General features: G+C 51.3%; 10 protein-coding genes across 10 annotated transcripts; 4 read left to right on the forward strand and 6 right to left on the reverse strand.

Annotated features, from left to right (window-relative positions):
• Positions 1-597: 597 nt before the first annotated feature.
• On the forward strand, positions 598-2010 carry BDV14DRAFT_210713 (concanavalin A-like lectin/glucanase domain-containing protein; the record flags this gene model as incomplete). Its single annotated transcript, XM_073775952.1, has 1 exon — positions 598-2010. One exon carries the CDS (start codon positions 598-600, stop codon positions 2008-2010), a length of 1413 nt encoding a protein of 470 aa, XP_073625187.1.
• On the reverse strand, positions 1791-3448 carry BDV14DRAFT_110902 (uncharacterized protein). Its single transcript, XM_073765672.1, has one exon. It carries the CDS (start codon positions 3292-3294, stop codon positions 2161-2163), a length of 1134 nt encoding a protein of 377 aa, XP_073625188.1. The 5' UTR covers positions 3295-3448; the 3' UTR covers positions 1791-2160.
• A 2440-nt stretch (positions 3449-5888) lies between these two features.
• On the reverse strand, positions 5889-7519 carry BDV14DRAFT_191754 (Zn(II)2Cys6 transcription factor; the record flags this gene model as incomplete). Its single annotated transcript, XM_073771530.1, has 2 exons — positions 5889-7407; positions 7461-7519. The coding sequence occupies 2 exons, from the start codon at positions 7517-7519 to the stop codon at positions 5889-5891; spliced, it is 1578 nt and encodes a 525-aa protein (XP_073625189.1).
• Positions 7520-7667: 148 nt separating this feature from the next.
• On the reverse strand, positions 7668-8894 carry BDV14DRAFT_110921 (uncharacterized protein). Its single transcript, XM_073765675.1, has 2 exons — positions 8579-8894; positions 7668-8516 (listed from the first exon to the last, which is right to left on the reverse strand). Exons 1-2 carry the CDS (start codon positions 8796-8798, stop codon positions 8020-8022), a joined length of 717 nt encoding a protein of 238 aa, XP_073625190.1. The 5' UTR covers positions 8799-8894; the 3' UTR covers positions 7668-8019.
• A 550-nt stretch (positions 8895-9444) lies between these two features.
• BDV14DRAFT_203048 (uncharacterized protein) lies at positions 9445-11241 on the forward strand (the record flags this gene model as incomplete). The annotated part of the gene is made up of 1 exon (XM_073774194.1): positions 9445-11241. The coding sequence occupies one exon, from the start codon at positions 9445-9447 to the stop codon at positions 11239-11241; it is 1797 nt and encodes a 598-aa protein (XP_073625191.1).
• Positions 11242-11278: 37 nt separating this feature from the next.
• On the reverse strand, positions 11279-12598 carry BDV14DRAFT_110918 (uncharacterized protein). The gene is made up of 2 exons (XM_073765673.1): positions 12161-12598; positions 11279-12110 (listed from the first exon to the last, which is right to left on the reverse strand). Exons 1-2 carry the CDS (start codon positions 12372-12374, stop codon positions 11317-11319), a joined length of 1008 nt encoding a protein of 335 aa, XP_073625192.1. The 5' UTR covers positions 12375-12598; the 3' UTR covers positions 11279-11316.
• A 702-nt stretch (positions 12599-13300) lies between these two features.
• Positions 13301-14167, forward strand: BDV14DRAFT_191755 (putative nucleoside-diphosphate-sugar epimerases; the record flags this gene model as incomplete). Its single annotated transcript, XM_073771531.1, has 3 exons — positions 13301-13560; positions 13619-13718; positions 13778-14167. The coding sequence occupies 3 exons, from the start codon at positions 13301-13303 to the stop codon at positions 14165-14167; spliced, it is 750 nt and encodes a 249-aa protein (XP_073625193.1).
• A 532-nt stretch (positions 14168-14699) lies between these two features.
• On the reverse strand, positions 14700-16533 carry BDV14DRAFT_203051 (uncharacterized protein; the record flags this gene model as incomplete). The annotated part of the gene is made up of 7 exons (XM_073774195.1): positions 14700-14802; positions 14864-15003; positions 15077-15183; positions 15220-15412; positions 15469-15715; positions 15773-16149; positions 16222-16533. 7 exons carry the CDS (start codon positions 16531-16533, stop codon positions 14700-14702), a joined length of 1479 nt encoding a protein of 492 aa, XP_073625194.1.
• Positions 16534-16694: 161 nt separating this feature from the next.
• On the reverse strand, positions 16695-19526 carry ste7 (MAP kinase kinase Ste7). The gene is made up of 4 exons (XM_073769661.1): positions 18733-19526; positions 18526-18683; positions 17929-18466; positions 16695-17863 (listed from the first exon to the last, which is right to left on the reverse strand). The coding sequence occupies exons 1-4, from the start codon at positions 19018-19020 to the stop codon at positions 17270-17272; spliced, it is 1578 nt and encodes a 525-aa protein (XP_073625195.1). The 5' UTR covers positions 19021-19526; the 3' UTR covers positions 16695-17269.
• A 423-nt stretch (positions 19527-19949) lies between these two features.
• On the forward strand, positions 19950-24733 carry spt6 (chromatin-remodeling histone chaperone SPT6). Its single transcript, XM_073769662.1, has 4 exons — positions 19950-20311; positions 20382-20558; positions 20618-24266; positions 24326-24733. Exons 1-4 carry the CDS (start codon positions 20138-20140, stop codon positions 24577-24579), a joined length of 4254 nt encoding a protein of 1417 aa, XP_073625196.1. The 5' UTR covers positions 19950-20137; the 3' UTR covers positions 24580-24733.
• Positions 24734-24785: the final 52 nt, after the last annotated feature.

The raw sequence follows: 24785 nt of genomic DNA on the forward strand, positions 1-24785 counted from the left end.
GATCAATTTTTGAATCTCCAGGCATCAGAGGAAAAGCGGCAGAGATACCCATGCGCGAGAGATACACGGGGATTCGTGGACACTGCCCAGTTGCCCCAGCTCTTTCCAGGTCCATCTGAACCTAGGTATCAGCGCCGATTTTAGACTTCAAAGTACATACTGCATCGACAGCATTCACTTAAAACTCTCGTTTTAATCTACTCCAGCTCTCGATGTACAGCCGATCTTTCCATTCTTCCACCGGCTAAAGTCCAGTTTAACAGATGCAACACTCTACCCCAGACGGACACTACCCGGCCTTCCAGATTCGGCACGGAGACATACCATGGACGTTATTCAGGTACAAGCCTTGGCACCCCCGCATATTGAGTCTCTGCCCTGAAGATCTCAATTGTGGCTGTTTCGTAGATATGAACTTAAGACACTGGAGAATGAATTTGGTGGGCTGAGACGGGGGTCACTCCGGTGTAGAGATGCGGGCAGGGACTGTGTCCGTTGACCATATATACCTAATATAAATAGACTGATCAGTGTCCGGCCATTGCATCTGTATACGGATTCCAAACAGCAAGAGTCTCGTGATTCCCCACGCTCACGATGCCTCGCCCCCTCTCACTCCGAGCTCTAGCTCTAAAAGCCCTTCCACTCCTCCTCACCCTAACCCTCACCCTCCCCCCTCAAATCCCCGCCCAAAGGATCGGCTCCCCCGAATCCCACCCCAAATTAATCACCCACCACTGCACCCTCTCCACCGGCTGCAAACCCCTTAACACATCCGTCGTCCTCGACGCCGCAACGCACAATATCCACGCATTCGGCGATGAAAATATACCATGCGTGACAAACGGAACACTTGATGACACTTTATGCCCGGATAAAGAATCCTGCGCTGAGAATTGTGTTGTTGAGGGATTCAGTGCTGAGGATTATATCGCTCATGGCGTCCATACGGAGGGGGAGACATTGACATTGACACAGTACCGCGACGTTGGGAATGGGAGTCTTGTTTCTGTTTCGCCGAGGGTTTATCTCCTCTCTTCTTCCTCATCCGAATCAGAAGAGCAAGAGCAAGAGCAAGAATACGAAATTCTTTCGCTATTGGGTCAAGAATTCACATTCACAGTCGACGTCTCCCTCCTCCCCTGCGGTATGAACGGCGCTCTATACCTCTCATCCATGTCCCCCACCGGTGGAGCCAACAAATATAACCCAGCAGGCGCAACGTACGGAACAGGCTACTGCGACGCACAATGCTACGTTACGCCGTGGATAAACGGTGCAGGCAATGTAAAGGGGAACGGAGCATGTTGCCATGAGATGGACATCTGGGAGGGAAACTCGAGGGCGACGGGGTTCACGCCGCACGCTTGTCTTTATGAACCTGGGGATGTATCGGGGGATGGAACTGGGCAGGGGGTGTATGAGTGCACGACCGACGAAGAATGTAACGGGCCTACAGGGGAAAACGATAGTATTTGTGATAAGTGGGGGTGTGGGTTTAATCCTTATGCCCTTGGTGATCAAGAGTTTTATGGGCGGGATGATATTGAAATCGAGGGAGGGTTTGCGGTTGATACGACTCAACCCTTCACAGTCGTAACGCAGTTCCTGACATCAGATAACTCGACAACCGGTGATCTAGTCTCTATTCGAAGACTCTACATCCAGCAAGGCCGACTCATCCACAACGCTCTTATCCCCATCGGGTCAAGCAATACCTCGACAACATTACTAAGTGACCGCCTTTGTGCTGCAACGTCAAGCTGGTTCGACTCCTTTGGCGGAATGGCGGGGATGGGAGAGCCACTGGGACGAGGAATGGTTCTTGCTATGTCCATTTGGAATGATGCGGGCGAGTACATGCAGTGGCTTGACGGCGGGGACTCAGGGCCATGTAATGCGACAGAGGGGAGTCCGGAGAATATTGAAGCTACGATTCCCGGGACGAAGGTTGTCTTTGGGAATTTGAGGTGGGGTGATTTGGGAAGTACGTTTAGGGATAAATTTTGAGGGGGAGATATAGATATATGGCATTGGCGTACTGTATATACTACCCTTGTAGGAAGGGGAGGGCGAGGAGGGTACTCTGTATATACTCAATTCATTGCGGACAGGTTACGTTACATGCTTGTTACTATGTTATACCTAGTTGTGAAGACGTCAATAGAAAACCTTCATCCTACTCCCCTTCTCTCCCCCACCACCACTACCACCTAGTTCTTCTACAGAACCAACCCGTCTATAAACATCCTCATCACAAACAACCACCCGCCCCGACCCCCTCCCCTCATCAATAACCGCACACGTAAAAAGCGTACTCCATTTATTCCCACCAGCCACATAAAACGCCTGTGCCGCAGCCTCCTCTCTCGATCCTGCGCGTACAACACGGTATATATTCTGGCCCGTAATCGAACTTCCCGCTAGATCAGGCAGACCGTTTCTATCCGGTGAGGAATACGAATATCGATCTAGGCGGTGCGTTCCTGTGCCGGATATTGTCGACTGAATGGAGAGGTAGACCAGGTCTCTGCGAGGCTTTGAACCGTCCTCGTTTTTGACGGGGGTATCATTGTCGTCGAATGGGTCTTTGTTCACGGGTATTGGAGTTGGTGGGGGTGGGAGTAATGCAGCACCAGCAACAATCCTCGGAACCCGTAACCCAACAGGCCCGGCCTCTTTTTGCGGGAGGAGACTGACGTTTTGCGGCGCAAGAAGCGGCTGTTTCGTCGACAACTGAATCGGCTGCTCCGAAACACCGAACGCATACCATGTCTCTGGAACACCGAGAGCTAGAAGCGGTAACCAGGTGCTAAAGTCATACTTTGAAGCTGGGTGCGATGTAATGTATGTTTCGCGCATGAAGGGCGTTAGGAGGATGTATCTGTCCCGAGTCTCAACTGCATCCTTGCCACTGGCCTCTGGTTTCGAGGTAAGTGTAGAAAACAGCTCAGAGTGAGAAGTAAAACACTCCAACCTCGGCGGCGAAGGCGAGCGATACCGTCGTCGAAAAGGAGGCGAGATAGAGAGTGAGTCGCGTCTTGCGCGGAGGCGGATTCGACTATTATCTCTGCTTCTGCTTCTGCTTCGACTGCCACCGTCACGACGAGTAGGTCTTCGCCCAGCTGCCAGATCCGCCCGTTCTTCTTCAGCGCTGAATATACGCGTCGGCGATTCCTCTCTTGATGTCCTTTGCGACTTTTGCTCTCGTTTCCGCGCTTCTCGATCTTCGAGCTCTTCGAGGTTTTCTTCGCGGCCGATGTAGGTAAGTGGGACTGGGTTTTGGCGGGCCATTTTGGGTGATATATGGTCGGTGTTGGATACTAAAGACTGGAGAATTGAGAAGGGATAGCTGGTTCTTCCAGAAGTCAAGCTTAACCCCGCAGTTTAGGCAGAAGGCAGCAGTTGTCCTATCATGCTGTATGGTGGGTGATGCGTTGGCTGCGGCTGAGTCTGGGGGCTAAGAATCAGCACTGGATGAGTAAATAGTTAGCACACAAATGAGATGCTCTCTTTGGCGTTGGATGGATGGTAATATATAGCCGTAGGTGTGCAAATGGTTGTCAATATGATGTTTTTGGATTAACTATGTAGTACTACTTAGGGCTACTTTTACTTTCTATCAGAGGATTTCCAAGTGCCATTTTGAAAAATCTGTGGCTCCAAACCACTCCTTTTCTTTTCGGTGATTGAAACTATGTTTTCTCTTATCCAAAGTGACCAGTTTCTACCCGACTGTAGAACACCTAGCCATCCATAACCCCATAAACAGCCCTTTTCTCTGTTTCTACCCCGACTTCTCCGGCAAATCCCTATACAGATTATTGGGGTCACTCATCTCCTCCTCCACAGACTGAATCCTCTTCAAAACCTTACAAGGACTCCCCACGGCGACCGAAAAAGGCGGAATATCCTTGGTAACCACGCTCCCCGCACCAACCGTGCACCCCTCGCCAATCGTCACTCCAGGCAAGATGATAACACCCCCGCCAATCCAGCAGTCGTCGCCTATGAACACGGGATGCCCGAATTCGACGAATTTTCGGCGAGACAGGACACTTGTGTCGTGCCCGGCTGTGTATATGCTTACGTTTGGACCGAGTTGGACTCTGTCCCCGATGACGATGAGGGATGTATCTAGGGCCGTGAAACTACGTTCATATTAGCATTAGCTATACCAATAGGGTAAGTAGGGTTGGGAATGAAGGTAGGCATACTTAAAGTTAACAAAACACTCCTTCCCAATCTTAACATTACACCCGTAATCCGGCCAAAAAGGCGGCTCGATGAATGTCCCCGCGCCTACAGACCCAACGACCTCTTTGAGCAATTCCATGCGTTTCTCACTGATATCCTCGTATGAGATTTTCTTGGTGTCGAGGTTGTTGTAGTCTGTTGCGACGCCGCGGCAGCGGTGCCGCGCTTCGGAGAGTTTGGGGAGGAGGGGGTTGTACCTGTTCCTGTTAGTATACGACCTGGGTATTGGGATAAGGGATGTTAGGTATGGAAAATTACATCATGCCAGAAACCATCTTCTCGTAGTCCTCGCACATGGGCACGTGGTTGAGGGTGCGTGCGAGGTCAATGATTTCGGGGCGTTTGGCTGTTGCGGCGGCCATGGTGGAGGGTTTCCTTGGGGGAGTTGAGATGAAGATGAAGGAGATCGAGAGGGATCAGTCTTATATAGAATCGGGGAAATACTCTGGTTGTACAGCATCAATGCCTGGGCCAGTCTGTCCCACTCCAGCTGCCCGCCATCCCCATTCCCGAGTCCCGATTAGATAACTCTTCCATCTAGATTGGTCTCTGTCACCGCCAGATCAACCATTGAAGCTTTTAAAAATCAGATTAGTCTGTTCTCAGGACATCAGAGGACGCTAAGTATCGGATCAGCGGTCAATGGCTTGCTTCCCTGCGCCTATACATAGAGTACTCTGTACGGTATGCCACGACCCCGCCATCGCATCGTTGCACGAGATCTTTATCTATATAGGCTGTTCTCGAATCTGACCGGTCCATTGTGAATATATGTACCATCTCAGCCAAATAGTATTCCCAACACACCAGCAGTTCAGACCCAAAGTCGTCACCGTGGCAAACAAGACACTCTTGAACTGGCCCAGTCGCTTTCTTCATAGTATCCACATCGCCCACGCAAGATCCACTTTGTATCGGTTGGATCTGACTCTTATCTAGGTAAATCGACCAGCATGTATTAAGACAAGTCAGTAGTCAAGAAAAAAGTTGAATTGGGATCTCCTACAAGAGTATCCAAGCTTTTTGCCGCATGGTGTCTGATAGTATACTGGCAAAGTACATAGCCATCTCAGAACGACGCAACAAATTTAAGCTATGAGGGATAGAGATAGCCCAGTGACAGACTAAGGTATTTTATCTCGATTCTAATACCAGACTCCTGATTAGATGTATCGATCTCTTCGTCAAGCGCCAGCAAGTTTCTTGGCTTGAGTAGATCATGGCTTAGACGCAGTTTAATGTAGATTAAAGGTGCTGCCTAAGGTCACCCGTTACCGTTGTTGATCGACTTTCTAGAATGTTAGGCTGACGGGTTTTGATTGGTTCTTTCGTAGAGTACTACTCAAGATAGGTAGCGATATATGAGGTATTTCTGTGTATCTTGAGGTTTGTTGCGAAGCAGATATGCATCGAGCTAAATACCTACCTTGGTATGTATGTAAATGCTAAAGCAAAAGAAGAGAAGAGAGTAAAGAATAGAACTAATATCTGGCCCAGCCATCAAATAAAACCAAAGCAAGAGGTATCAAAAGCCCAACCAGACTCAAAGGGTACTTGATAACCCTGCATATAAACACATTTTTCCTCTCAAAATACCTCCACCATTTTGATATCCCTCACCTCACCGCGCCCTACCAGTGAACCTTAACACTAACCATCTTCCACGGCCCCTCCACCCCCTTCGGCTTCATATAAAGCACCACATTCGTCGGATTCTCCAACCGTTCTTTCGGCTGAACCTCCTCATAAATCCTCGCCAACGTCCCAATATCACTCTCCTTTATAGGCGGGATAGAACACGAACTCTCCTCGACATCAATCACGAGTTTCGCGACTCTAGCATATAGCTGTGCATCCCACATTCCTTCTCTCTTTGAGTATGCAAAGAGGATATTTAGGGCGCGCCGGCGGATAACGGGGTGTCGACATCGACAGGAGGCGTAGTATAAAGGCGCGATGATTTCACCTTCTAGTGAGAAGAGCGCGGTTGTGGGGTCTTGCGCCGCTTGGAGGGTATTGAGTCTAAGTACTTCCTCTGCGTAGGATACGAGTGACTCGAAATCGGACGTGTATCTGTCATACCCGTCTTCTGTGCGTTCGAGGACATTAAGGACCCAGAGGCGTGCGGTGTGGTAGTATATCCGTAGTAAATAAGACGCACAGAGATCGCATGGTGAGATCTTGGGACCGACACGTGCGAGGAGTTTATCGTGGGATGCGCGCCAGGAGAGGAGTTCTAGCCGCAGCGTTTCCTGCTCGGTCTCGAAGGCGAGTTGTGTTTCTGTGTCGCGGGCTTCGCGCATTATGCCGACGGAGCGAATGAAGAGGAGGGCTTTTGTCATTTGTTGGTCGAGGGTGCTGCGGGCTTCGGACATGTCGTTGAAGGGCGTTCCTGGGGATAGTGTATTTGTTGATTGCGGTGATGTGAGTTTCAGCGGGATGATAAGACGGCCGAAGAATGAAGCCTGCAGGTTAAGTCGCATGAAGAGGTCGCGGAGCTGCTTGTATAGTTCGCTTTGATATGTTGGCGCCGTCGTACCTTGCTCGTGTTTGTGGATGATCCGTAGTCCGGCCTCAATATGGTCCAGCGCCTCCTTTTGATTATTACGCAGCATCTCGAGACAAACGAATAGTGCGCACGTAGTAAGCGTTAAGTCGATACTCTCTCCCCGTCTCGCAGATAACGTCTTGACCAGCGTTGAGATAGACTTATTATACTCCTCCAACACGAACCTCTCCGTCGGCGCCGACGCATCAACCCCCTCATCCCCATTCCCATCCCACCCCCTCGCAACCTGCACCCTCGAATGAATCGCCCCAATAGCAGTCAAAGCATGCCTAACAGACGGCTCATGCTCACCAAACTGCGGAATCAGATAACTCCAGAGTTTCGAAACATAGAACCCCGAAAACGCATGCGACGTCCGCGTGTAAAAGAAGTCGACGTAGCGGCGCTCGGTGCGTGTTTCCTGCCTTAACACAAGTCGGTGGTCTGCGCCGAAGGTACCTCGCTCCAGTGGGCGCTGCCGCTCTGCTATTCGCGCTTTTAGTTGTGTTTGGGACGCGCTGTCGTATCCGTCGCATTTTCGGCCGGAGCGTGTGCATGTGCCGCAGCTGGGTTTTTCTTCGGTGCATTTAACGTGGCGGATTCTGTTCGCCTTGGTTAATACCTTATCTTTAATAAATTGAGGAGGGGGACGAACTTGCAAGTAATACACCCATTCCGCGACCGCGGGCGAGTAACCCGTCTGCTTGTGGGCATTGGACTTGGAGTGGAAGTAGCCATCTCGACCTTACTCATATCCTAAATCTCAAGATCAAAAGGGATAAGAAAACAAGACCACGGTCTGGGCGGGTCGAGAATATGAATTCGTCCAAGCTTCAAGGAGAGTTCTGACTCGTGCTGGACGATGACAGGTCAGGCAGACGTTATTTTGGCCCCAAATTGGCTCTGAGGCTGAGGCTGAGCACGCCGTCCCTCTGGGCTTTGGGCTCTGAGGTGCCAACTCAACGTGCTTTCTTTGTGACTGGGCGCCTGAGGAGTCTTCTCGGTATTGATCGGCAGCGCGGTCTCAATGCTTGCAGACTTAATCGATGGCGAGCGCGGTTGGGATTGGAAATTATCGTGGTTTGGGTATATATACTAACTAGATAGCTGGCGTTACAGATGTAGTGCTAAGAAAAGAACGCTAACATAGTGCAAACAACAGGCACCAACGCCATCGAATCGAATCATACTAAAGTTCCAGAGACCTCCCTCTTCTACGCATTCAATTCTGCGACGGGCTTTCGCGAGTCTAGCTCTGAGACGGGCTGGGTTCTTTCCGCGTAGACACCATTATCGAATGTCCCAGGCGCCTTTGCAGCAGCAGCAGCCTCATGCGACGCCACCGCCGCAGCCAACGCCTTCTTGCCCTTTCTCCGCTCCCATAAAGCCCATGCTATCGATGCAAGAGCGATACACCCCAGTGGAACCCCTACTCCTGCGCCAACTGCGGTCTCGTGGCATTCTTCATTCGTTTCAACCACTGGTACACACATGTCGGTGTCTGTATCGGCCGTTGTATTCAGCGAGGTAACATTTCCCAGTAAAGCGTAGCCCGGTACTGCCTCGCCGCTGGGTATTGTAAATGGTGACTCGCCGTCATAGCATGCTGTTGTGTTGTCGCCGTTGACGACCGTTCCGCAGCAGTATGTCGAGACTCGGTTTCTGTAGCTATAATTGACGATTGAGCTGCCTCCGCCTGGGTTGGCCTCGCCTGTGGAAGTCAGCATCTGGTACTTCAGCTGGATACCATGCTCAAACGGAGATGCAACATACGACAATATTCTGGACACCCCGAGTCCCAGTTCTGATTCGTACAGCTTCCCCGCGATATTGTGTACGGTTGGTTCTTCGTCGCTACGCAGAGGCCGTTCGACAGGCAAACGTCGCGGTAGTCGCAGCATGAGGTATGTTCATCATCTGAGCACGGCACATTTGTCGGCGCCTCAATCCCGTTAGGAAAGTAGCATTTTCTTGTGGAGACGTAGTCAGCCATGGCGTAAGGTGGATCGATTGCAGGAAGGCCCGGCGCAGGAACCAGCGGTTGACAAAGTTGGGATCCGGGGGTGTCAGCAGTTTTATGGATGGCTTGTTAGTCGACGAGGGGATCGGCTGTCAAATCCTCCAGTGATCAGCCTGTGAGAGCCTAGACATGCCGTTAATTGGGTTTCTTGGTCGGAGACTTGTTAATGAAGTTGCACAAGCTTCTTGCAGGGGTGCAGAGTCTGACTGTGCACTGGGCTATCTTCCTAGGGCAGAGTCTCAAATCTCAACTCTGTCAACGGTTGGACGTTCATGACGATCAACTCTGGTTCTTCGAATCGAGTGCTATGGTTGGGACAGAGAAGAGTGTCCAGCGCAGCAAGGGGCCGAGTTGAGTATCTTTCTGCCTTGACCCACGTCACTGTACTTGTGATTGCTGTCTATCATGCCCAAAAACCGCAGCATACTGCGCTCTGTCGATGTTCGCCATAACCAACCAATCACAGTGCTCCGTTTGATTCTTGATCTTGCGAAGGGTTCTGATCGGCGGGCATGGGGGCTGTGTTCGGCTAGGCAGCATGACGGCATGGCTATTTGACTGCGCGTTGACCTCTCACCAAAACCAATCGAGTATCAATTATCTCCATCGGAAGTTAAACATGCAGCACTCTAAATCATTGTCGTGCCCTCTAAGACCTTCAAATACGGAGAAATCCCTGCTGGTCGTGTTTTTGACGGACTGGCCTGATGGCGAGATTCAGCAAACTGTGGATAATCTTCAGCAGAGTCCGCCGCTCAATGGAATCCGGATAGTACCATGGCAACCCTCTGCGACGGATTTGCAGTCTGCATCTCAGCCGCACGAGGTTGGGTACCAGATCGCAGACAGCCAGAACACCCTTTACAGCCTCGCGATCGGCACGTCCGGCGCGGGCTGGCCGAATCTTATCGTCGCTGATGGACTAACAAGACGCCAGACGAACGGTGATCACCGCAATGGGGAGAGTTCGGTTCCGTCTTTCATCCTGGTTTCCGTCGAGGTATCCAGTTCGGACCATGGAGTAGTGAAGGTCGTCGCACGCCGCACAGAGAGCGATCAGGAAGATGCGATTTCGCTTGATGAATTGCAGAACCTTGAGCTCACTGTTCCTGCGAGGTTGAGACCCTGCGACCTGACTGCTGAACATGGATTGGTGCTGCATAACCCTGATGCGTTTGTTTTCTCCGAAAAAACCATTGACACTAGCCATGAGCAAGATGGAAATGCGAAGTCGATCTCGGATTCTCTTCCCTCGCCCGATTCTGGTCTGAATATCTTCCTCCTCGATAAGGCCACAGCTGAAGAGTTAGAGAAGCTGCGGTCGACACTCCAGCAGGCTGCAGATGAGTTCCGTGCGGCAAATGACAAAGACGACAGCGAGGAAAAAAAGAGAACCAACTTGGAAAAGTGGAAAGCCGGCGATGAAAATAAGGAACCGCCTTCATCTGTCAACCTTGTTGAATGTGACCAGGGTCGCTCTCCCACGCGCCAGGATATCCTCCGCCTATGGCAGGCGTATGCTCATCCAATTCAGAAAGGCGCGAACGACATCATGCACTTCCTCGTCCAAGGACTCGACACAGAAAAGCCCTTCATCACAGTCTACCGAAACAGAGATGGCCCTCTCTTCATTGCCAGAAACAGTCTTCAGACTGTGCTCAATGACGCCCTTAACCGGCCTTACCTCCCCGCCCGATATAATTGCTGTGCGGACAGCCGTCGCTCCCACAGTATTGCCAATACTATAATGGAGCAGAAAATTCAAGAAGTAGCGGATGACTTTGAACTTCTTGTCCCATATGAAAAGCCATTTTATCCGACGTCGAAACCCTGGAAACCGATTACCAGATATATGAACGCGATTTCGCTCTTTTACTCCACTTCCTCCTTCAGCAGAGAGCAGCACGAGGCTCTTGAAGCGGAGATCGGAACGCCCGGGAAATTCGAGGATAACTCGGACATCCCAAAGGTCTGCTGCTTTGCGCCGTGGACGAAAGGGCCCGAAGACGGGAAGATCGAAGACACCATTTGGGATATCTATTTTTCGACACTGCCGTATAGAGAAAGTCCTGACTGGGTTGAGTTCCCTTTCTTCATTGTTGACCGGCAGTCAGCTATCGATGGAACGGTCATTGCTTGCATGCCTGATTACTATTGGGGATTGAGGGGGGTTAGGCCGGATGAGCAGGAGGAGAAGGAGAAAGCGCAGGCGTTGCTGAAAGATGTGGTTGAACCTCAGATTCGGGGGTTTCACCATGGAAGGGTGGAGGGACGAGAGGCACATAATTACTTTCAGAATTTGAGCATCGCGAACCTGAGCTGGGATGAGCTTTTTGAAGGGGAAGAGAGCAGTGTGACTTTGAGGCCCGGTTGGCCGGGACATGGGATTCTTAAGAATGAGTGGGAGGGGCTCTAGTTCGCTGGTCCGTGGAGGTAATTGTGCATTGAATGGGCTCTTGTTATGCTGGGATTGCCTTGAACATAAACTAAATTAAATGAGCCTCCAAATTAGCGCAAATGGGAGGCTGAGCTGCCACATGACGACCAGGTCCTTTGCGGCGGCATCTGTCGGGGTTACTAATACCGGAATAGTTATGGTAGCAACCTCGCCAGACGAATCGGTCGTGACAATTTCTTCGGTATCATAGCCGGACTGACCAGTATCAGAGTCGGTTGACACGCTGTCATTTTCAGTGACTGTTGAAGTCGAGGATCTCGTTGTCGTTCTCGTCGCTGTGCAGTACCCATCACCACCACATCGTTCATCCTCATCACAGCACTCATTCTCACAGCAGCTTCCAGCCTCATCGCACGTCCCAACGTCGCAGCATATCTCAGTATCAGGGTCATAGCAGCTCTGAGAAGCTGAGCAACATCGCTCGCCAGCCGAACACGACCACGCGCTGTCCCCAGACTGGCAGCAGATCTGATCCTCAGGGTCATAGCACTTGTCTGCGCCACATTCCTTATATCCTTCGCGGCAGCATCCGTCAGGTACGCATGTGTAGCCTTTGTCGCAGGTTCCCTCTTCATCGGGGCAGCAAACTTCTTCGTCCGGGTCATAACAACTATCAAGACCACATTCTTGATAGCCCGATCGGCAACACCCCGATGAAGGCATGCACTCGTATCCAATCGAACAGTGGGTACCGCGAGCATGACAGCATACTTCTTCGTCGGGGTTGTAGCAGCCGTCGGCGCCGCACTCGATATCCGGTTTGTCGCAACAGCCATCCGTGGTACAGTTTTGGTGATTCTCGCAGCAGTCACCTTCGGAGCACCGATCTAAACCGCCTGTTAGACCTTATCTGTCAGATAAATTTCGAGTGACTTACAATATCCGCTAGGGCATGTCGATTGCCGCGGGAGCAAAGTCAGGCCGTCAAAGCTTGTTTCGGCGTGTAAAGTGGCATTCGCCCTGATGTCGACGAGACGTCCCGCTCTGCTATTCTTGGGTTTGATGTCAAAAAGCGGGTGCGTCACAATTCGCGGCTCAAGGGCAAGAGCGGAGGCCGCCAACCGACCGAAGATCAAAAGAATTTTCATCATACTGGACTGCAAGCTGGAGCACAAGGAAGGTGCGATGTTGGCTTGAGGTCCAATTCATCCCAGGACTCAACCAACTTCATTCTCTTTATAATCTCGTATCCTCAACAGCGCTTATCCGTTAAGGCCTTGGAGAGCCTCGCGCCTCCTTGGCCGCCGGGGATCTCATCAAAACACCTCGTATTCGACCCCATATAGCCTCCGACGGACCAGTAGCCTGGCGACATGATAAATCTTCCCGTTCGTTATGGGCATTTCAGTTCAATCGCTCACTTGGCACGAATTAGTCGTGTCTGCGCGGTGCTGGTTCGTGTCTGGTGACTTTTATTGAAAAGGGAGTTGTTGCGAGGTTCAACTTCAACCTCAATGCCAGAAACCCCAAGCTTTGCAGGGTGCAGCAATCAAATACAACATCTTTGTTTCCACCAAAGGTCACATAGTGGGTGCCTGATTAATCTAGCTCCTTTAGATCTAGATGATCAGTACAGGGCCAAACCGGTGTCGGGCCTTCGATTGTGCCAATCCCGTTGGAAAGTGGAAGAACCTTCAAACCAAGCATCAAACCACGAGGCTGACAGACAGAATACTTAAAAGCCGTTGATCTCCGGTTGTCAAAGCCTCCCAACCGGAGTCCGGAGTTACTGTCAAGCCTCAGCTGGGCTACCGTGGACAAGAAGAAAGATGGCTGGCAGCTGAGGGTGAATGGCTGATGCCAAGCCCACCGTTCGGACTTATCACATTTGGTGACTCTGCTAGCTCCGGTCAGCAATCCGGTCTGATCCTCCAGACTATAAAGTTCCACTGTGCATTCCGCGATCAACAGATCAGCACTGAGCGCGCACCTATAAATCCCTCCGAGCCCGAACATTCTTCAACTTCACCTTCATCACTATTGATATACATCAGCACTACATAACAATCCGACCAAGATGCGCCTCATCCTCACAGGCGCAACAGGCGTCGTTGGCTCCGCAGCCCTAAACCACATCCTTAGCCTTCCCAAAGGCGAGATCTCAGCGCTGTACATCCTCAGTCGCAGTCCTGTTCCCGCCGCAGAAAATAAAGAGAATGTCACGGTTATCCAGCACAAGAATTTCAATGAGTACCCGCCTGACCTACTGGAGAAGTTGAAGGGCGCCGACGGGTGCATTTGGGCGCAGGGCATTTCGCAGACGTTGGTTGGGAAGGAGTAAGATATTCTTTTCTCCAGACGCATAGTATGGGTCCTCTCTAACAATATACTACAGAGAGTACATCAAGATCACAAAGGATTACCCGCTCGCTGCAGCAGAGGCATTCTCCACACTATCAGACTCGTTTAACTTCGTTTACGTTTCTGGCGAAGGTGTACGTCCCATCCCCCCTACTTCCTACCACAAGAACCAATCTAATACGAGACATTGAAGGCAACTCAATCACCAAACTTCATAACCCCCCTCTTCGGCCGCGTAAAAGGCGAAACCGAATCCGCCCTCCTCGAAATACAAAAGAAATCCCCGAGTCTCAAACCATTCAACGTCCGCCCCGCATACGTAGACACATCAAACGACCCGCCAACACTAAAAGCCCGCCTCGCGCGTCCCGAACAGCAAAGTCTTAAAGCGCGCTCAATGCATGCGTTTTTCGGGCCGCTGATGCGAAATGTGTTGACGAAGAGTGATTCCCCGACAGAGCACCTGGGGAAATTCTTGACGGATTTGGCGAGGGGGGATGGGAGGCCGCTGTCTGGGGAGGGGGTTCAGGGGAACGGGAGGATTATTCCGAATGTGGTTTTTAGGAGGATTGCGGGGCTTTAGTTTCATTGGAAGGTATTCTTGGTTTGGTTTGGTTTGGCAGTTGGATTGAGCGGGCGTGTGCTGGGCTTTGGGAGTTTTGTTTACTTTGGAGATATCTAGAACAATCTTCCATAATTGGTTTAATAGAGTGGAATAAATGATCATCAACAGCAGTATTGACTCTTCTAACTAGTACGTCACAAGTGCAGAATTTAGTATTAGTCTCGTGGATCGTTACTACTGCTTTTGGACATGGTCGACGAAAACGCTCTCTGAATACATCCCCGTTCAACTTAAATGACAGAGTATCATCCCTAACGAGAAGGAGCAGGCGTCTCCGTGACCGTAGGCATTTCCGTCCGCCTCAACGTCGGCCTAGGCAACGAAGTGAACCTAGACGGGGAATGACCAAAGCTCGGTCTCGAAATTAGACTAGTTGAACCAGGCAAGTCCGCATCCAGAGGAGTCGAACTAGGTATGATCGAACCCGAACCGATAAGATTCGGACTTGAGCTCGGCACAGGCGCCTCAACACAAACCTCGTAACTCGGAATCAGGTTCTTGCATTCGCCTGCTTCGTTGACGATGTCGGGGTTCCAGAGTATAAAGAGGGAGAGGGAGATTCCGTTTGAGGAGGCGCTTCGCATGTTTCGCCGCTAATTGGACAAAGGATGGTTAGTCTAGATAGGGTGCTAAGGGTAGAGGGTAAATGCTTACAGTTCGACAGGCCAGAAGAATGTACATGTCTTTATGATGTTAGGTTGGCGTGGGTATAGCGATTTTGGTAAAACTGTCGGGAAGGGTTCTGTGCGTGTTGTGGGAGTGTCTCTGATGCCGACGCAGTACCATGTGTCCGGCTATGAATATTTACGTTAGATATATTCCAAGTTGCATCGGGAGATGGGTGGATGAAGAAGAAATTATACGTACCATAATCTTCTCACAATTCTTCCCAACAGCTGAATTCCAAGCGATAAAGTCCTTGACATCAAAAGTGCCGAATCGCAGAGCTAGAAGTGGACATGTCCCAAAGTCGCCTGGCTTGTATCATTTAGTGCAGTCCTTCGCTGTACCGTTGGCAATGGGGGATGGCGCGGTAGTCACGGTTGGTGGCATAGGTGCTTCGTCTAGCGGGAAAGCGTCGACGCAGTAGTAAAATTGGTCACGGAGGCCGGAGCAATCATCTTCTAGCGCGGGGTTCCAGTCGTGGAGGAGGTCCTCGGTGAGATAATAATACTGTTCGATGATTGTCGTGCAGTTGTCGTTCTAAGTAATCGTGGTTAAGTATAGAACTGGGCTTGAAGTGATTGGTGGGGATGTACGTTTTCGGCCTGATAGTATGCCTGACAGCTAGGAGCCAGTCCGCTTTGGGTCGGCGAAGGGACGAACGTGGGTAAGTCTGTTGGAAGTATTGTTGCATTATAACTTGTAGGCTCCGGCAATACGAGTTGTGTTGAGTTCTGTGTGGGGTAGTCGTAGGACACCTGGTCCCGTCGTGAAGCAACGCATACCCACCATCCCAGGAAGGGGTAATTGCAATCTGCAGCGAGGCTGGGGTTCCATTCAAGTCTAGCATGACCGTTAGTAGTTGTCTCGTGTCATTAAAGTAACTTGATAATGACGCACAGCTCCTCGAGCGACAACCAAGCGGCATAGCGCGCTTGGATCGAGCCACAGGTGTCTCCGCGCTGAACATGATGCCACTTGTAGCAGGCGTCCGGCTGTCCAGGTTGCGTATGCGTAGGTGGCCAAGTGTCATCTGTAGGCGAGGGCCGAGGAGTGGGAGTGAAGGACGTAATAGGGTTGATGATCGTGTAAGTGCCGGTGGCCGAGCCAGTGGTGGGAATGACAGGGACGCTGCTACTGGATGAAACGATCAAGGTGCTACCTGAAGGGGTGGCAGTGGGCCGAGTGCTGCTGCCAGAACTCGAAGTTATAGTAATCGACTCCCCAGAGCTGGAAGTGTTAGATCCAGAAGAACTGGTACTGCTCTCGCTCGTGGTCTTGGTTGTCTTTGTGGTGCTGATAGGGCCCGTGTTGATCGAAGGAGGAGCAGGCTAGGGAGCCTTTCCAACGGCAACACAGTAAGCATATTCGGCCCAGAAGTTGATGTCACAGTTCTTCTTCAACGAAGGATTCCACTTGTAGAAGTCGTCCAGGAAGATCCCGAATGAACGCGTTATTCCGTCACAGTTGTCATCTTTTTTGGCAGTGTACCATCGATTACAATTCTCAACAGTTTTTGGGCATGTAGGGGCCGTAGGAGAGGTCTCAGAGGGAGGCGCATCTTTAACAACATCAGCGGCCTGGGTGGATGTTGCAGCAAAAACGGAAGAAAACAGCAAGGTGAGCACCAGATGGTGCTTGAGAAGGTTAGGGACAATCATGTTCGAGAACAAACGAGTGTTGGAGAGGAGGGAAAGAGTCTTGGGGAGTTCAGAAAGGGCGAGAAGGCGAGGAGATTGGAGGGAAATATTTTAGTAATTTATCGGAAGGGAAGGTCGCAGTGTTTCCATATTCAATGTCAATGTGAATGGTCTGAAGTGAACCTATCTAGAAGTGGCGAGTGACATGATCAAAAGTGGTGATGGTAAGGTCTACTAGGCGTTACTTTAGCGTAATTCTTTCCATCTCTGTATGGTTCATATTTGACTGGCATAAAATGGAATGTTCGGGATGCGAGGTTCACTGTTGAGAAGAGCTGGGATATTCACTTTGATATGGCACGTGATAAGCATGTCCAGTGCAGGCGCAGCGTATGAGAGTAGATTGCAATGACGTACATTTCTTCGCTGGTTAAATTCGCAGAGGGGCCAACGTGATTTTGAAGATGCCAATCCAGATAAGACAAATGCAAGAGTACCAGCCTCGAGATACAAAAAAGAAAAACATGAGAATTGCTCAGGATCTTCGAATCATGATGGGAGAATTTCCCAGGCAGCACAATTATGAGAAAAGAAAGGAACTAAAAGAATGAAGACAAGGAAAGTTACAGGTGGGATGAAGGAAGCGGGGATGGCCAAAGAACGAGTACGCCCAACCGATGCAAGAATCATCAGAAACACAATGGCCCGTCGACTATTTTGTTGCGGAACGCGAAAATGATCGTGTGCCATGCCTGGTTTATACTTGACCCGCCATGTGGTCGCCACGTCGTTGCCAGCTCCCTGAACTCGAAGGTGGAAGTCCATTGGCAGGCGAAGGAGCAGCGCGGAAAGGTAAAGCCGTACTCTGCAGGGGCATACGCGAGTTCGTGTTATGTGAGCTGGCTGAGCGAGATCCGATAGGAGGACGCATTGGGGCCAGGCTGGAGCCCTGTTCAGGGGTTCGAGAGGGGCGACGGGTTTGTCGGTGCTCTTCCTGCTTCGACTCAAGAGACAGATGCTCCAGTGAGGGCGGGGTGTGCGTCGAGCGCGAGGGGTAATGCCCGGAGTTTGTGGGTACATGTTGACGGTAGTGGGGTGCCGGTACGTCTTGGACTACGTTGAGAGGGATCTCGCCATGTCCTGAGCGCGAGGACTTGCTGGCTGTATGTCGCTGAGCATGCACAGGGGAAGGTGTTTTGGCGGGCGAAGAGGACTCCTTGCTTTCCTTGAGCGACTTGGGCGCCGGAGGTGCCAGGTAAGACTTTCGGTTGTGACGCTCCATCATGCTGATTGCCCATTCCTGAAGGTCGACAGGGGTTCGTTTGGCGGCTTGGAGGAATGCGTCTTTTTCCTGTGATATGCGTTAGCAGGTAAGAATACAGGTAAAAAAGGACCATATACAGCGGGGATACGAACATATAGCTCAAGCGGTGTCGGCCGCTCTTCAGACTTTTTCAACAGACACTTTGCGACGAACTCGTGTAGGACAGGTGGGAAAGCATCGCTTCTGGGGAGCTTAGGAGCAGGCTCATGAACAATTTGCTGCAAAAGATCCAGGATACCCATGGGCCCGGCGCTGGCACGATCTCCGGCAGCAGAGTCCGACGCATCGAAGGGGAAACGCCCGACAGCCAACTCCATGACCGTCAAACCCACACTCCAAACATCCGAGCGGACAGTATAGGCACCGCCCTGGATACGTTCAGGAGCCATGTAGGTCGAGGTACCAACGAATGTGTCTGCAATCGAGTTGACTGTCTCTGTAGCGACACCGAAATCGCACAACTTGATGTTACCGCGGGAGTTTACGAGAACGTTGGATGGTTTGATATCACGGTGCATGATACGGTGGGCTTCGTAAAGATACACCAAGCCCGCCAAAACGGACTCCGTGATCTTACCCAGTACATCAACTCGGATCGGTCCAAAGTCTTTGGAGATGCGATCAAGCGACCTAAGGCCAACTGTTAGCTTGATACCCCAAGCACAATATTTCGTGGCGTGAATACATACCCACAGTCCATGTACTCCATGCACAGCACAATGTCTCTGGCTTCATTCTGGAAAGCTCCATAGAATGTGACAATGTTCGGTGAATTGCAATCGTGACCGACTTGAAGTTCTCGCAAAATCTGCTTCCTCACTTTCTCTTTGGCGTCGACGCGGATAATCTAGCACAGTCAATAAAGTCCACGACCCACAGAACGGCAATTTCCCTACCTTACGAGCCATGACGACCTTGGTCGAGGCGTGCATAACCTTTGAAACTGTTCCTCCATTGCCAGCACCCAGTTCCTTGAGTGTGACCAAATCCTCGCTGCGAAGATCCAACCTGAACTCCAACCCAATTTCCAGTGTATCAGTGCGGGTGCTCTCGCTGTTGCCGACGGCGCCGGGGATTTGAGCATCGCCCTCGGACGGCTTCGACTCGGGCTTAGGAGCAGCGTTCAGGGCAAGACCCTTGACGTTTTTGCGCTTTAGAGTTCGTGCTTTAAATTGGTCGGCCATGGCTGCGGCGGCTAAGCGTCAACTGCGGGAGGAGGGGCCGGCTTGAGGTGGGAAGACGAAGAAGAAGACAGGACTTTCGACGAGAAGACTGACGCCGGAAAAGAAGCTGCACAGTTCGCTGCGGTCGCCCGTCAGCTAAGGAATAGCTAAATCAGGAACCGGCGAGGTGGATTGTTCGTTGGGCGCTGAGATGCAGACAAGCGCCGCGAGACCAAGCCAGCGAGGTGGGGTGCTCCCCTGGACCCAGCTGCGACAGCCGGTGTCAGATAATCTCTTAAAGTTGTTCTGAAGAGCGGCCAAGTGGAGATCGGCACAGCTTGAGAACAGCTCCAAGTGAGGAATAAATGAAACGAAATCGGCGACCGGGAGATGTGAGGAATATCCGCGTCGATGGGACGTGGATGGGCGGGCTTGGGACGTCCTAAGAGTGTGGATGGTGGAGCTCGGGCGGAGATGGAGGAAACACAGGCGCCAGTGCCACCGGCTCTACGCCCATTTATTGGCCAAATATTGGCTGGAATAGAGGCAAATTGGCAGGAATAGGCATAGCGAGCGAGAATAATTGAGATTACAGAGGACTATTGCTAGACAATTCGACTGCTGCATTCGGTTCCTGGCTAGAACCACGAAAAAAGATCAAAGAACACATCTTTCTTTCAGTCAAAGGTGAGCAGTCAAAGGTGGTTATCAGTCAGATTTGGGCGCATACGCAGCCCAACCCTATCAAAGAACTGCAGGTTAGCGGCAATCATTACAGCCAGTTTCCGACTGAAGTCAAAGAGGTCTAGAGCCTCTGATAGAGATAGGAACGCTGCACGTGATAAGCACGCGCACCAGCCACAGAGCTCCCAGTGCCACGGCGAAGGCGGTGAGAATACCGAGCCACCCAGCAGCCAGAAAAGACTCCGGCCAACCAGCCTTCCAGTCCGGAGTCAGTAGTCGTTCTTTGAGCATCCTCCAGATTTCTCACTACGCGCATTTCCCCTCAATCTGGTGTCACGGGATCGCTGTTGCCTGCTCCTGCTCGGGGTACAAATACCTCTCACTTCGCTCTTCGTGCGATCCCTTCGTTGTATCACCGCAAGCTCCCTCTTTCATCCGCAAGTCCGACAAAACGATGAGCGCCAGAGACTTTGTTGAGGGTGAAGCCCTCCTGGACGATGAGGAGAATGAGGAGGAGCTTGTCGATGACTACGGTGAAGGCGGCGAGCGCGTTGATAGAAGTGGCAAGCACTACGATTCAAGTGAAGAGGATGAAGACGAGGATGATGATGAAGACGCAGTCGCCGCTGTAAGTGAAGGGATTTACGACGCTATGCCACTTAGCGCTTTGCCAAGTATACTAATTTGAGGTCTTTTAGGTGCGGGAAGGATTCATCGTTGACGAGGACGAGGAGGATGAGGATCGGGCACAACGCCGACGTGAGAAACGAAAGCGAAGACGCGAAGCGCGAGAACGTGAAGATGAGCACCTGGATGAGGAAGATCTTGAACTTATTGGCGAGCTTCACCCAACTCAATCCGCATCTGCAGCCGATGTATGACTTCTGAGATATACCTCTCTCGTCTGCTCGACTGAATCACTAACCAAGAACAGTCAAAATTCAAGCGTCTAAAGCGCGGTCACAAGGGCGATTCACGGCAAGCGACTCAAGGCATCGATGATATGTTCAACTCCGACGAGGAAGACGAAGCCGCAACGGGCTACGGCAGGATGACCCACCGAAGGCACCCCGGCGACGAGATGGACGATTTCATCGAAGAGGATGTATTCTCGGACGATGAGCTACAGCAGGACCGAGAGGATTTGGAGGTCGCACGTCCCAGAAAGTCGCTTGGTTTTGGTACCACGGACACCACTGGCCTCGACGAGAACGCTCTTGACGATATGCGCGCTGCTTTCGGAGACGGACAAGAATACTACTTTGCTCTTGCTATGGAGGAAGAGGAAGAAGAACAGGAAGAGGATATCGAAAAGCACCTGAACCTGAAGGATGTCTTTGAGCCTTCACAGCTCGCCGAAAAAATGCTGACAGAGGAGGATAACGAGATTCGGATGATCGATGAACCAGAACGGCATCAAATCGCTCGCAAACCCTACCGCAACGTCGTCTTGACCGAGGATCAGTTCCGCGAAGAGGCCGCCTGGATTGCCAACCTGATGCTTCTGAAGAAGCGTCTAGAACCAGAGCTGCGCGAGCCATTCCAGCGCTCAGTTGCCAAGGTGCTCGAGTTCCTCGTCACTGATGACTGGGAAGTACCGTTCATCTTCCAACACCGCAAAGACTACATGATTCATACAGTCAAAGTTCCTACAGATGGGGCATCAGCAGATGATGCAGGTTTTCAGTATACGATCAAAGCCGAAAAGCTACTCAACATGACAGATCTGTGGGATATCTTTGATCACGACCTGAAGTTCAAGGCTTTGGTCGAGAAGCGCAACACGATACAAAAGACCTATGACAACATCCAGTCGGTCTTCTCGGTCAACGACCCAATTGTCGAAGAGATGCTACCCATAGCCACTACCATGGAGGAGCTGCAAGACATTCAAGATTATATCCACTTCGAGTACGCCTCGCAAATCAAGGACTTAACCCTCACGAACGGTGACGTTGGAGAAACTCAAAGGCGAAAGGCGCTCACGAGGAACTTTTTCGACCGCGTCCGCAACAGCAAGGCCTATGCCATGGTGCGCGGGTTCGGTATTACAGCAGATGGGTTTGCCCGAAACGTCCTGAAAGAGGGCCGTCGTCAATACACAGAAGATCCTTCTGAGCGTCCCGAGGAGATGGCGGATGGACTCGTCGACAATGACTTCAACAACTCATCTCAAGTTACCAAGGCCGCCAATGCCATGTTTGCAGAGGAGATTGTGATGAGCCCCAAGATGCGCAAAGCCATCCGCCAAGCATACTACATGAATGGTGCTGTTGACTGCTTCCGCACCGAAAAGGGTCTGCGGCGAATTGATGAACAACACCCGTACTATGAGTTCAAGTACCTCAGGGATCAACAGCTCAGCGATATTGCTCGCAGTCCGGAGCTCTTCCTCCGTATGCTCAAGGCGGAAGAGGAAGGACTCATCGAGGTGAAGGTGCGCTTCGAGAACTTTGAGAGCTTCAGAAAACGGTTGTACCCCAACATCGAATCCGACAACTACAGTGAACTAGCAGACTCCTGGAACCGCATGCGTCGGGAGGTCGTCGACCTGGCTTTGGGTAAGTTGGAGCGCGTCATCAACCGCAGCGTCAAGGAAAACATTCGTCAAGAGTGTGAGAATCACGTCGCTAAGGAGTGCCGGGAGGCATTTTCTCAGCGCTTGGATCAAGCCCCATACAAGCCCAAGGGAATGGTTCTCGGTACAGTGCCTCGTGTCTTGACCTTGTCGACAGGTGCCGGTACAGTCGGGCGGGATCCAATTCACTGGGCTTATATCGAGGAAGACGGGCGTGTTCTTGAAAACGGCAAGTTTGTCGACTTATCTGTAGGTGACAAGGATCGCGGTATTGCCGATGGCAAGGACGTGGATGCTCTGGTCGAGCTTGTAAATCGTCGTCGCCCGGATGTTATCGGTGTGTCTGGTATGACACCAGAGACCCGACGACTTTACAAGTTGATGACTGAGGTTGTCGATTCAAGGGACTTGCGCGGTGCGCTCTACACAGATGACCGTGACGATGAGGTCAGTGATCGTTTGGAGGTGATGATTGTTAACGATGAAGTTGCGCGGCTTTATCAGAACAGTGAGCGCGCGAAGAAGGATCATCCCAGCTTCGCACCTCTCACACATTACTGTGTTGCGCTCGCCAAGTACTTGCAAAGTCCCCTGAAGGAATACGCTTCTTTGGGCCGAGACATCGTCTCAATCCAGTTCAAGCCAGGCCAGCAACTGGTGACGCAAGAGCTTCTGCTCAAACAGCTTGAAACTGCGTTGGTCGACATGGTCAACCTGGTCGGAGTTGACATCAATGAGGCTATTTCGGATACTGCAACAGCCAACCTTCTCCCTTATGTCTGCGGATTGGGACCACGTAAGGCAGCACATCTTCTCAAGATTGTGAATATGTCTGGTGGTGTAGTCGGCAACCGACAGGACCTGCTTGGAGTGGGCAAGCAATACCCCGCTATGGGAGTCAAGGTATGGAACAACTCTGCCAGTTTCCTCTACATCGATTTCGAAAGTGCCGACGCGGATGCGGATCCCCTCGACAATACTCGAGTTCATCCCGAAGACTACGATATTGCTCGTAAGATGGCAGCAGATGCTTTGGAGCTGGATGAAGAGGATATCCAGGGAGAAACGCAAGAGAATGGCCCTGCCGCCATTGTGCGCAAACTGCTACGCGAAGACGCTCAAGATCGTGTGAACGACTTGATTCTTGAGGAGTATGCAGAGCAACTAGAGAAGAACCTCAACCAGCGCAAGCGCGCCACGCTCGAAACCATCCGCGCGGAACTTCAACAAACTTACGAAGAGCTGCGAAAGCAATTCGATTACATGAGCACAGACGATATCTTCACCATGCTCACTGGTGAAACAGCGGAGACGCTTGCAGAGGGCATGGTGGTTCCGATCTCGATCAAGCGCATCAGTGACGACCATATTGAGGGCAAGCTGGACTGCGGCGTCGATGCACTTGCCGGAGAGTCAGAGATGACTGATCGTTATGATGTTCCGGTGCGAGCCCTATACTCACTCCATCAGACGGTACCGGCCAAGGTGATGTTCTTGAACCGCAAGAGTTTCACTGCCAATGTATCGCTACGCGAAGAACAAGTCAGTCGGCCTTCAAGACCCAACGCCGACCGGATGCATGCGGGCGAATGGGATCATCGCCAGGAAGACCAAGACCGAGAAGCGCTCGAAGCCAAGACGCAGAGTGGCGGGCGCACGATGCGTGTCATCAAGCATCCGCTGTTCCGCCCGTTCAACTCCACGCAGGCGATAGAGTTCCTCGGGTCGCAGAGTCGCGGCGATGTTGTTATCAGACCGTCTTCAAAGGGTCCCGATCATCTGGCAGTTACCTGGAAGGTCGCCGATGGTATCTTCCAACATATTGACGTCTTGGAGTTGGACAAGGAGAATGAGTTCTCTGTCGGGCGCACGTTGAAGGTTGGTGGACGTTTCACGTACAGTGATTTGGACGACCTAATCTTCAACCACGTCAAGGCCATGGCCAAGAAGGTGGACGAGATGATGCTGCATGAGAAATACCAAGAAGGCAGCAGAGATGCCACTCGTATGTCCCCGCATCCCTTGCTCTTCACATTTATTTTTCTTCGGTACTAACGTTTCTAGATGAATGGCTCAACACCTATACAACAGCCAACCCCCGGCGGTCGGCGTACGCATTCTGTATTGATCCTAAGCACGCGGGATACTTCTTCCTTTGCTTCAAGGCCGGTACGCACGCACAAGGGCAAAGCTGGCCAGTAAAGGTGATTCCTCAGGGCTACGAGCTGCAGCGCCACCCCTACCCTGACATGGGGGCATTGTGTAACGGCTTCAAGCTGTTGTTCACCAACATGCAACAGAGCGCAAGACGACGCTGAGGATTGGGAATTGGGTAGTCGGTTCTATTGTTATTCTAGCATTACTTCTTCTATACTGTGTAATATTTTCCACATTTTTTGCCGGGACCGGGGTTTTATATTAAATACAGAGCATGCAGGGCACTTTAAGAAGAATACAAATGCGTCATATTAATATATTTCCAACGCAGCCGAGTGATCCGGTTCCTGGTAGGGCCATGTGATCC

This window comes from Aspergillus stella-maris, assembly GCF_047715825.1.
Source record: "Aspergillus stella-maris strain CBS 113639 unplaced genomic scaffold BDV14scaffold_54, whole genome shotgun sequence".
NCBI lineage: Eukaryota > Fungi > Ascomycota > Eurotiomycetes > Eurotiales > Aspergillaceae > Aspergillus > Aspergillus stella-maris.

Excerpts from the sequence above, each read along its gene's own strand:
- BDV14DRAFT_110902 (XM_073765672.1), bottom strand. The coding sequence starts at position 3,294 with ATGGCCCGCCAAAACCCAGTCCCACTTACCTACATCGGCCGCGAAGAA.
- BDV14DRAFT_110921 (XM_073765675.1), bottom strand. The coding sequence starts at position 8,798 with ATGGCTGACTACGTCTCCACAAGAAAATGCTACTTTCCTAACGGGATT. Across the intron at positions 8,517-8,578 it reads GGGGTGTCCAGAATATTGTC|GCGAGGCCAACCCAGGCGGA; the intron begins GTATGTTGCATC and ends TGACTTCCACAG.
- BDV14DRAFT_110918 (XM_073765673.1), bottom strand. The coding sequence starts at position 12,374 with ATGATGAAAATTCTTTTGATCTTCGGTCGGTTGGCGGCCTCCGCTCTT. Across the intron at positions 12,111-12,160 it reads GACATGCCCTAGCGGATATT|ATCGGTGCTCCGAAGGTGAC; the intron begins GTAAGTCACTCG and ends CAGGCGGTTTAG.
- ste7 (XM_073769661.1), bottom strand. The coding sequence starts at position 19,020 with ATGGCCGACCAATTTAAAGCACGAACTCTAAAGCGCAAAAACGTCAAG. Across the intron at positions 18,684-18,732 it reads AGGTCGTCATGGCTCGTAAG|ATTATCCGCGTCGACGCCAA; the intron begins GTAGGGAAATTG and ends TGACTGTGCTAG. Across the intron at positions 18,467-18,525 it reads ATGGAGTACATGGACTGTGG|GTCGCTTGATCGCATCTCCA; the intron begins GTATGTATTCAC and ends AGTTGGCCTTAG.
- spt6 (XM_073769662.1), top strand. The coding sequence starts at position 20,138 with ATGAGCGCCAGAGACTTTGTTGAGGGTGAAGCCCTCCTGGACGATGAG. Across the intron at positions 20,312-20,381 it reads ATGAAGACGCAGTCGCCGCT|GTGCGGGAAGGATTCATCGT; the intron begins GTAAGTGAAGGG and ends GAGGTCTTTTAG. Across the intron at positions 24,267-24,325 it reads AGGCAGCAGAGATGCCACTC|ATGAATGGCTCAACACCTAT; the intron begins GTATGTCCCCGC and ends TAACGTTTCTAG.